Here is a 13759-nt window from a genome sequence, read left to right as displayed (position 1 = left end):
AAAAAATTCAGCTATTTTCCTCTGTGTTTATTTTCCTGTGGGAAGCTTATTTGTTTATCACACAGACTTTAGAACCATCTTGAAATTAAAGTAGAAAGGATCATATATATGAGCATAATACTATACTAGTTTTTAACAGATTCTTAAAAATTCTTTAGCTCTAGAGATGAAGTATGAAGTAAATGACTCTTTATTAAGTATTATTTCTTAGAACCTGGTGAGCACTGCCACTGAATCCTCATTAATAATCCCTTCCTTTTCCAGAAGGACTTGCCAACACCCGTAAAGTATTCACGGGAGAATTAAAATCATATAAAAGTAATTGGTGTTTGCTTCCTTCAAGGCATACATTTAAATACATTGCTTTATTCCTCTGTTCCTTGGCTGTCTCCTATGTTTAGTAACACTAGGTCAGCAGACTTCCTCTTTTAAGGTTCATCTGCTGGCCATTTCAATTTCCCATGAGAAAGCAAACCTACCACTGTTTTAGCCTTTTATCTTAATGTTTCATCCATTTATGTCATGTTATCTTGTGGGTTTGCATTTCTCAGTAGTAATGGCCCTGCTGGTAAATAGAAAACAATGAATGTGATTGTCCACCCCTGATCATCATCACCATTTGAGCCCTTTTAAAATTCCTATTGTAATCTCAGAAGAGTGGTTATCTAGGATAGTAGATTATTGGTGAATTCATCTTAAAAAGAATGTGTGCACTGTTTTTCAAGTGAGTTATTTTAGGCCTCTTTGACAATTTCGGCTTTGACCATTGGATCCAGCTACTAATAGAAACATTCCACTGCTGGTCTCCGTTCCCCATTTCTGTTTTCACCTGAGCATGTTTTTGAGCATCAGATATAAATTCATACCATGCTCATGGCTTGTAGTTTCATGTGTAATTGGCTGTAACGTAATGACTAACGTATGTTGGAGGTTAGTACTGAAAATAATAGCCCAGCATCTACTGGGGGCTTATTCTGTGCCAGGCTCTGTGATAACTGTGTTACAAGCATCAACCAAATTAATCTTCATCTCTCATAAAGTGAATGCTGTTGTTTTCTGCATTTTAGGAAAAAGGAAACTGAGGTCCAGACTCATGTGACTTTTCTCAAGATTTGATGATACTTGCCATGTCCCGTCTCGGATATCCCTTCCCTTGATCAAAGGGATGATTTATCATCTTGTGTACATTTCCCTTCTCTGCAAAATATGACCTTGTTTAATGGGCTATTGTAGACATTTATCATTAGATAACAGAGTTGTTTAGGAATGAACCCTGAGTACTTGTTTGTGCCTGCGTGCTAAGTCTCTTTAGTGGTGTCCAACTCTTTGTGACCCTATGGACTAGAGCCTGCTAGGCTCCTCTGTCCGTGGGATTCTCCAGGCAAGAATACTTGTTCAGGGCCCTCATTTGTGAGAGAGTATGATGAAACAGGCACTCTCCAGAGCCACTGTATTCTTCACCCTTTTCCCTAAACCTGTTTATAACTTAAGTGACCCAGCTGAACTCTTGGTTTCAAAATCTCCATCCATCTAGTCTCTGTCATTTTTAAAAACAACACAGTTTAGTCAAGATTATGGCTTTTAATTGGGTTGTGGAAAGAAATTCAAGTTGAAGAAACGTTGCCAGGATCACTGGGGAATTAATAGCCACTTGATGCAAGAGGAAAGCTGTGAAGAACACTGGCTCTCTTATTATGTAGTGTCCAGGCAAAGTAGAGTTATACTCTTACTGTTTCATTTTTTTAAAGAAATTATTATTGCAGAACTATTGGCTTCCTTTCTTTCTCAACTGTAGCTATAATGTTTTATTTGTGCCTGTGTACTTCTGAGAGAGAGTTGGTCTCTGAAGAGGGAGTTAGGAGAGGAAAGTATTTGAAATGGAAATGTCTTAAAATTATGTCTCTTTCCAGTTGTACATTGGATTGCCTTAGGATTTAGAAACAAAATGGAAATTAAAAATCACAATCACCTTCTTTTAGAACAAAAAAGTGCTATACTTATCAGTACAGAAAAGATCTAGCTGAAAGACAATGGCTCTTGCATTTCCTTGCAGAGTGCTCTAGACATTGATCAACTGGCAAGGGAAAGCGATTATTAACTTTCTCTTCTTCCCCACCTTCTCACAATGGCTGGGTAATACTTTTGTGTTCCTGTTTGGAGGATTTAATGGCCTTGTTAACATGTGGGAAAACATTGTGATTGGAGACTTTAACAAAATAGTGAGTAGTCCTTTTTTTTTTTAAGTTCCATGTTTATGTTCTTACTGGGTGTGTGTCTTTCCAAGTACTCCAGGTTAAGAACTAAATGTGTTAGAAAAACAGATGTAATGCAAATAAATCGGAGAGTTCTCATTTCCTTCAGTGAACAAAGCTCTGAGTTCCTGAGCAGTAATTTTATGGGACCTTCTCTCTATATCAGAAGAAACTGTGCTTACTCCACTTCTTTCTCCTGAATTCTATTGTATCATATCTGACTAATGATCTATAGGGCCAGACAATTCACCTACATATTATAGAGGGTCATAATGCACTAACATACTGTAGAGCTTACTCTTACCAGCAATTAATTGGGGAATTCACTTTATGAAGCCCTGTTTACAGAGTGACATCTGGAGAAATTCTTAACCTGGATCCGTTCCAATCTGTAGGATTTATGGACTGTGCTTGATTTTTTTGTAAATAGGACTTTTCTCTGCTTGGTACATTCTGTTTACATAATTATCAGTGGATGAAAATTACTATGTTCCTGTATTTCTTAATCCTTTGTACTGAGTGGACCTACATTCTAAGTGGTGGTCCAGTTAAAAACATACCTGGACACCTATTATTATTCAAGTTGTGGAAACATCTTAATGCCAGGAGGACCCTACTCTGTTAAATCTAGATTCACTGACTGAAGCCCTTATACCCCAAGGGACTTAATATTCAGCCATTATGGGAATTTTAGAACTTGCTGAGACACGTGCTAGACCCCTTAAAATAAACCTGGTCTTGTGAGATGTGAAATGGAACTATTTTAAAACATAGGTGTGTGCATACTGTTGAACACATTTGAAGTTCTTACTGGGTATGGGGAGATCAAAGTTTATTATTAGGCAGTGGAACTGAACTCTCAAGCATTCTATAGGGATCATGTCGGACACATATTACAATGGCCTTCACTTGCCTCTCTGTGGTTACCATTATTATCTGTGTTAAGTAGTAGATAAGCTACCATCTATGCAGTCAGCATGTCATCTGGAAACATATAGAGAAAGAAAAGTTACAAAATAGATTTGTGATACAAAAAGAAACACAGAAAAACAAATATCATATATTGGAACTGGAATCCTAGGACTTTATTGAAAGATATTTTTTTCTTCTGTTTTCCTGAGTTTTGAACTTGTAAAATTGTACCAGATTAAGGGTGGGGTGTCTCCATGTTATAACCAAAAAAAGGACCTCATGGAAATGAAGATGAGAAAGATATCAACTAATGCTCTCCAGTTCCTCCTTCAGGGAAGCAGCATCATCGTATGACATCAGTCTGATTTGTCACACTATATTCATTCAGTACTGTATTAGATTCTTGAGGGCTTTATTTCCAAGGTGGGCTTTGACAAGGTCTCTAGCTGTTGTGTTTTTAACAATCTCCTATATGTGTGTTTTTCTGTAGTATTTGCTTAGTAAGTACCTCTGTAAACCCAATTTCACAGAAATCTTGGCTGTCTAAAATGGCCTTTAACTACCTTCCATTGCAGGGGGGCACAGGTTTGATCCCTGGTTGGGGAACTATGGTCCCTCATGCTGTGGGGTGTAGCCAAAAATTAAAAAAAAAATTGAGAGAGAGAGAGAAGACTGAAAATCCTAAAGAAAAGAAAAGATATAAACAGACAAGAGTTTAAAAATAAAGTGGCCCTTAAGCACAGAATAGGTGTGTGTGCACACACACATACCCCCCCACACACACCCATACCATCAGTCAAAAAAATCCCAACAAACATAGCTTTACCAATTATAGTGTGCTTTTAAGGAAATGTTAAGTCCAAGTACGAGATAGATTGGGCCCTTTGATTTGAAGTCCAGTGTGGAGGAAGGGAGGTCAGTGGAGAATTAATCAGGCGAAGTGCAGCCCCACTTCTACTCCAGAGCTTTTGGCTTTTTATCTCCATGCCAGCCCTTGTATAAGTCTTTATCTGTATTTTATATACAATTCTTCCTAGCCATATACCTCCTACTCTGCATCACATTTTTCTGCTATTATGTTTTATTTTTTATTCTTTAATATTTTATTATCTATACCTTCAGTAAGTCACCCCAAATATCTTCTGTAGAAGTGGATACTCAGAAATATGGACTATGTTGCTAATTCATCCTCCCCTCCCCACTTTTCCTTTCATCCTCTATCTCCTTCCCTCTTTTACCCACTCCTCTTCCTTCCATTGTTCCATTTTGTCAAAAAATTTCTAAATACTCAGTTAAAATTGGTTCACAAACATGCTATAGGATTTTTGACTTCCTGTAGCTTATATATTTAGATTTAATATATAATTTTATTTATTTATTCATTTTTGTTATTTTTGATTGTGCTGCATCTTTGTTGCTGCACAGGCTTTTCTCTAGTTGTGGAGAGTGGGGACTATTCTATAGTTATGCTGAGTGGGCTTCTCATTGCAGTGGCTTCTCTTGTGGTAGAGCGTGGACTCTAGGTGGGCTCAGTAGCTGTGGCTCCCAGGCTCTAGCACACAGGATCAGTAGTTGCGGTGCAGGGGCTTGGCCACTCTGCAGCATGTGGTGTCTTCCTGAATCGGGGATTGGATCCATGTCTCCTGCATTGGCAGGCAGATTCCTTATTACTGAGCCACACGAGAAGCCCTCGAAAAAAATATATTTTAAGAAAATATAAAAATGAACAAAGTAAAAGAGAATTATCAGGAAAACTCTTATGCTTGTCTATATGCCCTACATGTGGATGTGTGTGCACATTTACACAGAGAGACAGATTGAGAAAGGATAAAGAGTAAAACTTTTTCAAATGGATACATTTTCAGAGAGTTTTTTAATACTCATAGTTTCTGATTTGAGAGAATAGCATTGAAACATGTATATTACCACATGTAAAATAGATGACCAGTGCAAGTTCGATGCATGAAGCAGAGCACTCAAAGCCAGTGCTCTGGGACAACCCAGAGGGATGGGGTATGGAGGGAGGTGGGAGGGGGGCTCAGGATGGGGGACACATGTGTACCTCTGGCTGATTCATGTCGATGTGTGGCAAAACCCACCACAATATTGTTAAGTAATTATCCCCAATTAAATTAATTAACAAAATTTTTTATTAAAAAATTAATTAAAATAGTTTCTTAGGGAAGCTTTTCATGTTTAAGATAGTGAAATATTCTTTTCAAAGTATCTATTCCCCACACTTCACATGAATTAAAAACCTTTGAAATGGAATCTGAATGTTAACCTCAAAAACACTTTATCCATCAAGTTAATCTTGATTAAAAGAAAAATGTCATTGGTATATATTTTTGAGGTTTTTGCTGTTTTAAGTTTTAGTGTCATTTCAGGCATATGAACAGAAGATTCTTTGGCTGGCAAATCAGAGCAGGGTGTCTGTGGTCATTTGTGATTCTCAAAGTGTCTGCTTGTTTGATTCCTTTTAAACATGGGAAGATAAAAGAAGAAAAATGTTTTTCCTCCCTGAAGGAATGGAATATTTGCACCCATATACTCAGTTGATTACAGAGATCTCTGTCACAAGAGTATAAATCTACAAAGTCCTAAAATACACCCAAAGAACAGCTTGCCAACTTTCTGGGTTTTCTGTATCATTAAAAGGAAGTACTGGTCAGGACAACCAACTTACAGGCAAATCCACTGAGATCTTTCTGGGGGGAAAAAAAAAAGTGGTTTTGAGAAAGCGGTAATGGTTTAGCAAGCAGGAGAACCAGGCACAAGCCCTAGAATATAAGGGGCATCCACTACCCTCTCTGAGCCTCTGTTTTTAAATGAAGGTGGTTGCATTAAAAGCTAAAGTTCTTTCATTCCTCAGAAATGGTGTGGAAAGTGCCTGCCTGCCTGACCACTTTTCTCAAAGAGCCAGGAAGAGGCCACTCAGCACACAGCATTTTTCTGGAGGCTGGCAAAAAAGGAATAAGAGTTCAGAGTCAACCCTGGGAGAAGTAGTAGGGGAGTTCTCCACCAGGCTCCCTCCCTTCCCCCGTTTCCCATTGGTCAGAATGCCAGAGCTCCCAGGAACAGAGCTACTGTTCCTTCCAAGCTTGAAGTGGCAGAAACTCAGGCACATAGTTGGTCAGTCTGGCCACATGGAGATATCTGAAGAAAAGAGGGTGGCATTTCTAGGGCATGTGACTAGTCAGCCCTGCAGTGGGATTTGAAAGATTCATCATCTCTCTGTACTGTGGACAAGGCAAAACTTTTGTGCCAAGGACAAGAGATTACATGTGTTGTAATTCATGTAATGTAGAATCTACAGGATAGTCTAAAGCAACTGACTTTTCCCTTGTGCCTTCTCACTTGCTCCAATATTGAGTCAGCTGGAATAAGTGGTAGACACTGATTAATCAGTGGAGATTGCCTCTGCACACATGCAGCACTGCTCTGTGATCACGGCACTCTCCCCCATCTGTTGGCAGGAGACACTTCTCCACTCTCAGAGTTTTCTTGTGTGCAAAGGTAGCTGCATCAGTACAACGTTCCTGTCGTCATCCTGCTTCTTCCCTCTGCCTTGGGGATGGAGAAATGACTTAATCTGATTTATGAGTCTAGAAAGCCATTCTTTGGCCTATTTTCTTGGGGTTGGTGTTCTGTTTTGCAGGGAGCACTCCCTCCTGTTTTGGAGAAGGAGATGGCAACCCACTCCAGTATTCTTGCCTGGAAAATCCCATGGACAAAGGAGCCTGGCAGGCTATGTCCATGGGGTCTCAAGAGTTGGATATGCTTAATGACCAAATCACCACCACTACTCCCTTTTCTCTGTTCTCCCTGTCATTAATCTTACAGAGGTGCCCCTTCCCCACCTCCAAATACCCTGTTCCTTTTTTCTCAGTTAGATGAGGGTCCAAGAGAAGAAGGATGCTATCTCTTGGGCTTCTCCATAGTCCCATAGTGGCTCGGAGCCTGTCCCTGTCCTCACAATACTCTAAGCAGTACTCCTCGCAGCAGGTGAGAGAAAACCTGCTGCCACCCAAGACCTTCCCACCAGGTATCTCTGACTGATGCTGCAACTGGGAGCCATATAGTAATGCTTAGATAACACAGGCTTTGGGAGTTGTCAGGCTTGGGTGTGAGCTCTGTCTTACTCCTTAGGAGTTGTGTGACCTTGGCAAAGACTTATCAAGAATAGCTTTGGGAAGAAAAATAAGTACAGTGTACAACATGTTAGAACATTTCCAGGAAATGATGTACTCATCTCATGAGACCTCCGTTTTCCTATCTGTAAAAGGAGAATAATATTATCTGTTTCGTGGTGTGGTTTGTAGGAACTAAACAAGATAATATAGGCAGAGTTATCACTGAGAAAGCGTGTAGTAATGAGAGTTATTGTCACTATGATCTATAAGTTTTGGAAAGAGATTAAAAATAAACCTGGTCCTCCTCCTGGATAGGGCCCTAGCTATTTTCAGATATAGCTGGGTGAGTTCCATTGCATTGATGGATAATTCTAACATTTCCTGTTTGGGGAGGCTCTGAGGCGACCTCTAATTCTTATTTTATGAGCGTGGAAATCCTTGTCTCTCAAGTTTCCCTCAACATCGATTTCTTTTTTCAGAGCCGATACAGAGGGATGGATGATAAGGTGTATTTTTCTTCAGACCTGGGGTCTGGCCACTTCCCTCTCACTTGAATGATGTGGTTTACACATCAGTGCTGCTGGTAGCTTCGCTTTATAAACCCCCTCATGCATAAAGCAAAACTTGAATATGGGGGCTTTGGACTCAGTGTATGAGAAGCCTCAGAAAAAGAAATAAAAATCACACTTCATTTACAAGAAGAATGGCTTTGGGAAAAAACATGTACCGTATATAGCATGTTAGTACATTTCCAGAAAAATGATGGCAAATTAGTCAAATCAAGTTGCAGATATAGTTAGGAAGTTCTCACATGAGTTTTCCAGACAAGATTTTGGTGGATAAAATCAAATAACTTATACTTAATATTTTAAAAGTGCAGTCATGCCAGTTCATCCTCAAGTCACCTTGGAATTGACTTGGAATTGAAAGCTTCTAAATGCAATTCATGGTTTTGCTGTTGAATAATAAAGTGTTTGTGTCTGTGCTAGAAGGTGTTGGGATTCAGGAATAGAATCAAACACCAGAGAAATACCACCATGGTCACCATCTCAGAACACTAGCATCCATTCTCTTTGTTCAAGGAAGGTTTCTTTTCCTCATGGTTGATGTGGTTTGTTTCTTTTATAGTTTCTGATGCTCTGATTCCAAAGGGAATTTCATACTATTAATATAATTACCATTATAGTATGGGTATCACATATACTATAGATTTTGTCCATTCTGAATTTAAAAAGGATAAATCTGAAGACAACACCATTGCTGTTGTTGCTGAGTGATCAACAGTGTGTCTTTGAGGGCAATAACTCATTTCCAGCATTTTCTCCAAAAGAAATATATTGAAGATTATTATTATTTTTTTGCTCAGCTCCTGAAGATTGTTGTCTCATCATTTATTATCTTCACCACTGGTATGTTCTTCAGCTGTTGTTGATGTCTGGAAAGATTGATTTTTTTGCTCTTTAAAATATTATTTGTATTTTTCAACTAGGTTGGTGTGCTACAATCCCAGAATCAGACCTAGAGGGAAGATCAACAGAACAAGACTCCTCTGAACTGTTTACCAACCACAAACACCTCATGGTGGAGACTCCTGCACCTGGTAAGAGAATGGGTGGCCCTCACAAATATGTCAGAACAGTGACACTCTGGTCGGGTTTTGTTTTGTCATACCAAAAAGCATTTTGCAAAATTTCTTGTTTTCTAACTTTTTATCCTTCCCCTTGACATTGGTTTAGCTGAATTTGATCATTTGTATATTGCTTTCAATATTCAAATCTTTTCTCTCTCTTTCTCTCTTTCATTTCCCCAGAAGTTTCACCCCTCCAAGGAGTCACAGAATAGTTGAAGTAGAATTGTCTGGTTCAGGGGAAGATGGCCTTGTGAAGGTTGATCCTGTGTGGACCTCATGCCAAGCACAGAGGAAGGCCTGGCTCAGGTGCTTCATCCAGCTTACCTGCCAGGAGATAACAATGTGTAGAGATAGCGCTCGGGACTTCTCACTTTTCTAGGAGGACTTGTACTAATATGGGCAAGGCAGCTGAAGTTGTCTTACCAGGAAAGGATGTTGCTGCTTTTTGGTCATCTGTATGATTTCAGCCGCAGGATATAGTGAGAGGATATCTTCTGGGAACAGACTTTATAATGCAGAGACCTAGATCCTATTTCATACCCCAGGTTTTTCCACAGAATTCTTATATAGTAAATGTATCGAGTTTAATAAACATCTCATTGTCAAACAATATCTTGGATTTTATTTATAATCAGAGGGTTATATAGTTGATATCTTTATTTAACGGGAAGAAGTTGAATGGACCTAAAAATGTTGCTGGGCTTCCCAGGTGGCTCAGTGGTAAAGAATCCACCTGCCAATGCAGGAGACACAGGAGATGTGGGTTCAATCCCTGGGTGGGGAAGATCCTCTGGAGGAGGAAATGGCAACCCATTCTAGTATTCTTGCCTGAAAAATCCCATGGACAGAGGAGACTTGTGGGCTACAGTCAATGGGGTCACAAAGAGTCAGACATAACTGAGTGACTGACCATGCACGCAAAAAAAAGTTACTACTCCACAGTAAGACTTGAATATGGTTGTTTTATAAATGAAAGAAACTACAACTAGGCTAAAAGTAGGAAGAGATGTGTTTTATAGTATTGTATGAAAATGTTTAAAATATTTTCAAGGAAAAGTGTTAGTCACTCAGTTGTGTCCAACTCTTTGCAACCCCATAGGCTGTAGCCCACAAGGCTCCTCAAGGAAGCTAGTACATTAGTATCCTCTTTTCATTACCCAAATGGGTAATACCTTTTAAAAAATCCAGGTTATAAAAGGATTCACACTCTATTATAATTAAAATGTAAGGTTTTCATATGCAAGAAATAGAGTTTGTCAATCTCAAGTTAAAATTACAGTTGCAAGACTAATTTATTTAAACAAATATATGTCTGTGCCAGTTTTGGAATACCTCAGTCAGTACAAGGGAAAAATTGGCTCATGGTTTTTCTATATGTGAAACGTCAAAAAATTGCAAAGGATGTATTATTTATTATTTATAGCATTCTATTTTTTAGGAGATGCAGCAGAAGATTAAATAGTTTTTATTGTGAAGTGTGTGAGTGGACAACTTCTAGCCTTTGGGCCAGAATCAACCATTAGGTTAATGTTATTCAGCCTGTGGGGACCAATAAAAGGTGTTCATGGCTCTGTGTAAGCCTAAAGATGAAAAACCACAACTCTTCCGATCATCTTTAACAGCTTCATTGAAGAAAGGTTAGACAAGAAGTATATTACTTCTTAAAAAAGTGTTTCTGACTTATGGTTTTTTTTTTTTGATATTCGATTCCCATGGACATTTTTTCCATGAAGTGCGTGTGTCCATTAGCTCATCTCTGTTTTTCTTTCCTTTTTTGTGAGTCATGTCCCATTTGTAGTGTCCTATCTGCCTTTCTTTAACTCACTTTCTTTCTCTCTTGTTTCCTTGTTCATCAGCCTTAATCAGTCTTCCCCTTCCTCTGTGCCCCCCAGTTCTTCCATTCACATGTGAATCTCTCCCTTTATTTCCTGTGATATTTTAAAACTGAAGCATTGTTTGATTTGTAAAGGTCACTTTAAATATACATGAATGCAATGATTTCTCTTTCATATTTCTCCTCCATTGTTTTCCTTTTATTTATGGCTGCCACTGTTGCTCTGTTCCATGAGGAAGTGACTACCAATGTAAATTCAAAAGACTCCCTATCTGTGTTTGGGGAATTTAAGGTGACTTTTGTTGCTACAATTACATATTATACTGAGAGTTTTTATGTTCAGAAGTAAATTTGTAAGATATTTTCCTAGAAATTGTTATCAGTATCTTAAGCCTATTAATAAAATAACTTGACCAAATAATTTTATTTTTTTATTTAGATCACTTTAATACAGAACTCTATAAGCAATACGTTATATAAATATTTTAAAATATATCTAATTTATTACTATTTGCATTTTACTAGCTGCAAAAAGGAAAGAAGTTACTAATTAAACTTAAAAACATTCAAGCATAGTTAGCTTATAATACTTGTTAGTTTCAGGTATATAGCATAGTGATTTGGGATTTTTGCTGATTAATTCCATTTTAGGTTTTTACAAGATATTGGGTATATATTCCCCTGTGCTATAAATCCTTGTTGCTTATCTATTTTAAGTTTAATAGTTTATATCCGTTAATTCCATATTCCTCATTTGTTCCCCTTCCCCTTTGGTAACCATAAGTTTGTCTTCTATGCCTGTGAGTATGTTTCTGCTTTATATATAGATACATTTGTATTATTTTTTTAGATTCCACATGTAAGTGATATTAGTATTTGTCTTCCTCTGACGTATTTCACTGAGCATTACATTCTAAGATGTCCATCCTTAATTAACCTTTTAAACATTATCAAATTTAAAATATAAGTTCTAAAATGATAAAAATAATTTAATTATTGACTTAAAAGTATCTTTTATTAAAGAATTTCCTGAATTTAAGTTATGTGTGTGTGTGTGTGTGTGTGTGTGTGTATATATATATATATATATATATATCTTTTACCCCTGATTTTAGCCTCATGATTTAAAACACACATAAAATGTTTCTGCTTGCAGAAAAATAATGGAGCCACAAATTGTGTTTTCTTTTAGAGTGGCTTTTAAAAAATCAAGACCCAAATAATTCTTAACTATTCCCATTATTTTGACACCAGTACTTCAGTCATTAATAACAATTGTCCATTATGTATTTCTTATGTTTGTGTGTGTGTGTGTGTATAATCTAGGAATAACTAAAAAAGCTGGAAGAAGGAAGATGATAATAGGTTTCTTAGCCCAATGCTTTCATTATTACCCAGTGTATGAGGATAAATACTAATAAAATAGGCTTCCCAGATGGTGCTAGTGGTAAAGAACCCACTGCCAATGCAGGAGACGTAAGAGACACAGGTTCGTTCGATCCCTGGGTTGGGAAAATCTCCTGGAGGAGGTCATGGCAATGCACTACGGTATTCTTGCCTGGTGAATCATATGGACAGAGGAGACTGGCGGGCTGCAGTCCATAGGACTGCAAAGAGTTGGATATGGATATGGATATGGATAACTGAAGTGAGTTAGCATGCATGCATGCATTAATAAAATAGCAAACATTTATTAAATTCTTACCATGTACCAGGTAATTTATATGTACAATTTCATTCACTCTTCACATTACTGTGATGTAGGGAATGTTGCTATCTCTGTTTTACAAATGAGAGTACTGAGGTTTATAGAAGCTAAATAATTTATCCAGTATCCCACAGTTAATATGTAGCAGAACTAGGATTTGAATCCAGACTGCTTCCAAAAGCCTAAATACACACCCAGATGTATAGCTTGTTGGTGAGATGTATGTTTTAAAACTGAAAGCTTTTAGTCCAAGACAGATGCATTTCTTTGATTTCTAGTGTTCTTGCACATTTCTAGTGTTCTTACATATTTGCCATTTGTATTCCTCCGTTGGTGAATTCCCTGTTCCTATTCATCTTTTCCTTTTTTGGTGGTGGTGATAATTATCGCCTTATTGATTTATCATAGTCTTTATGTGAAAATGATGTTAATATTTGGTTGATTGAAGTGAAAAGAAAGTGTTAGTTGAATCCAAAAAAAAAAAAAAAAAAGAAAGAAAGTGTTAGTTGCTCAGTTGTGTCCAACTCTTTGCAAGCCCATGGACTGTGGCCTGTCAGGCTCTGTCCATGGAATTCTCCAGGTAAGAATACTGGAGTGGGTTGCCATTCCCTTCTCCAGGGGATCTTCCTGACCCAGGGATTGAACCTGGGTCTCCTGCATTGCAGGCAGATTCCTTACTATCTGAGCCACCAGGGAAACCTTGGCTGATTATGATATAAGCATTGTCCTCAATTTTTTCACTTGTCTTTTAATTTTGTTTCTACATGGTTTTTTACGTAGAAATTTTCTAAATTTTAAGTAACCAAATCTATTAACCCCTTCCTTTGTAGTTTCTGCCTTTGGTGTCCAGCCTGGGTAGTCTGTTTAATGCCCTCTCTTGCTTCTTCTCTGTACCAGTCTGAGGTCATGCTCAGGCTGTTGTGTTCTATGCTATGACAAGCTTCAATCATGTCCTCCACACTGGTGCACTGGGTTGTATGAGCCACAAACCTATGTTCTTTTCTGCTCTCATATCTCAAAGGGTTTTACATGAAGTACCTCCTAAGTTTTACACAGTTCCTTCCTTCACCCTGTGGAGAATGATTCAAGTGGTAGATACCCCACAGCTTTCAAAAGCTCACTTCCCTTTGATCCTTCCCCTCCTCCGCCATGGGCTCCCCTTTACGATGATTGACATTCTGAAAGTTTCTGTAGCACTTTGTAAATAGCCTTGGCCATACCATGCCCTCTAGACGTGGTCAAACTGTCTCCATCCCATGTGAACACAGGTTGGGCTCAGATTGGGCATGC

At 38.1% G+C, this 13759-nt stretch overlaps 1 protein-coding gene across 3 annotated transcripts in view; it reads left to right on the top strand.

The window, feature by feature from the left end:
- BBS9 (Bardet-Biedl syndrome 9) overlaps positions 1 to 9537 on the top strand; it is a 474928-nt gene extending 465391 nt beyond the window's left edge. For all 3 annotated transcript variants that reach the window (XM_025291193.3, XM_025291190.3, XM_044946679.2), the window contains 2 exons: positions 8787 to 8897; positions 9108 to 9537. In XM_025291193.3, coding sequence (XP_025146978.3) covers positions 8787 to 8897; positions 9108 to 9139 — 143 coding nt within the window. In that variant the 3' untranslated portion in view covers positions 9140 to 9537. The remainder of the gene's footprint in view (positions 1 to 8786; positions 8898 to 9107) is intronic.
- Positions 9538 to 13759: the final 4222 nt, after the last annotated feature.

The sequence above is a fragment of the Bubalus bubalis genome, chromosome 8 (genome assembly GCF_019923935.1).
Source record: "Bubalus bubalis isolate 160015118507 breed Murrah chromosome 8, NDDB_SH_1, whole genome shotgun sequence".
NCBI lineage: Eukaryota > Metazoa > Chordata > Mammalia > Artiodactyla > Bovidae > Bubalus > Bubalus bubalis.
This window is presented reverse-complemented; position numbering and strand designations above follow the sequence as displayed.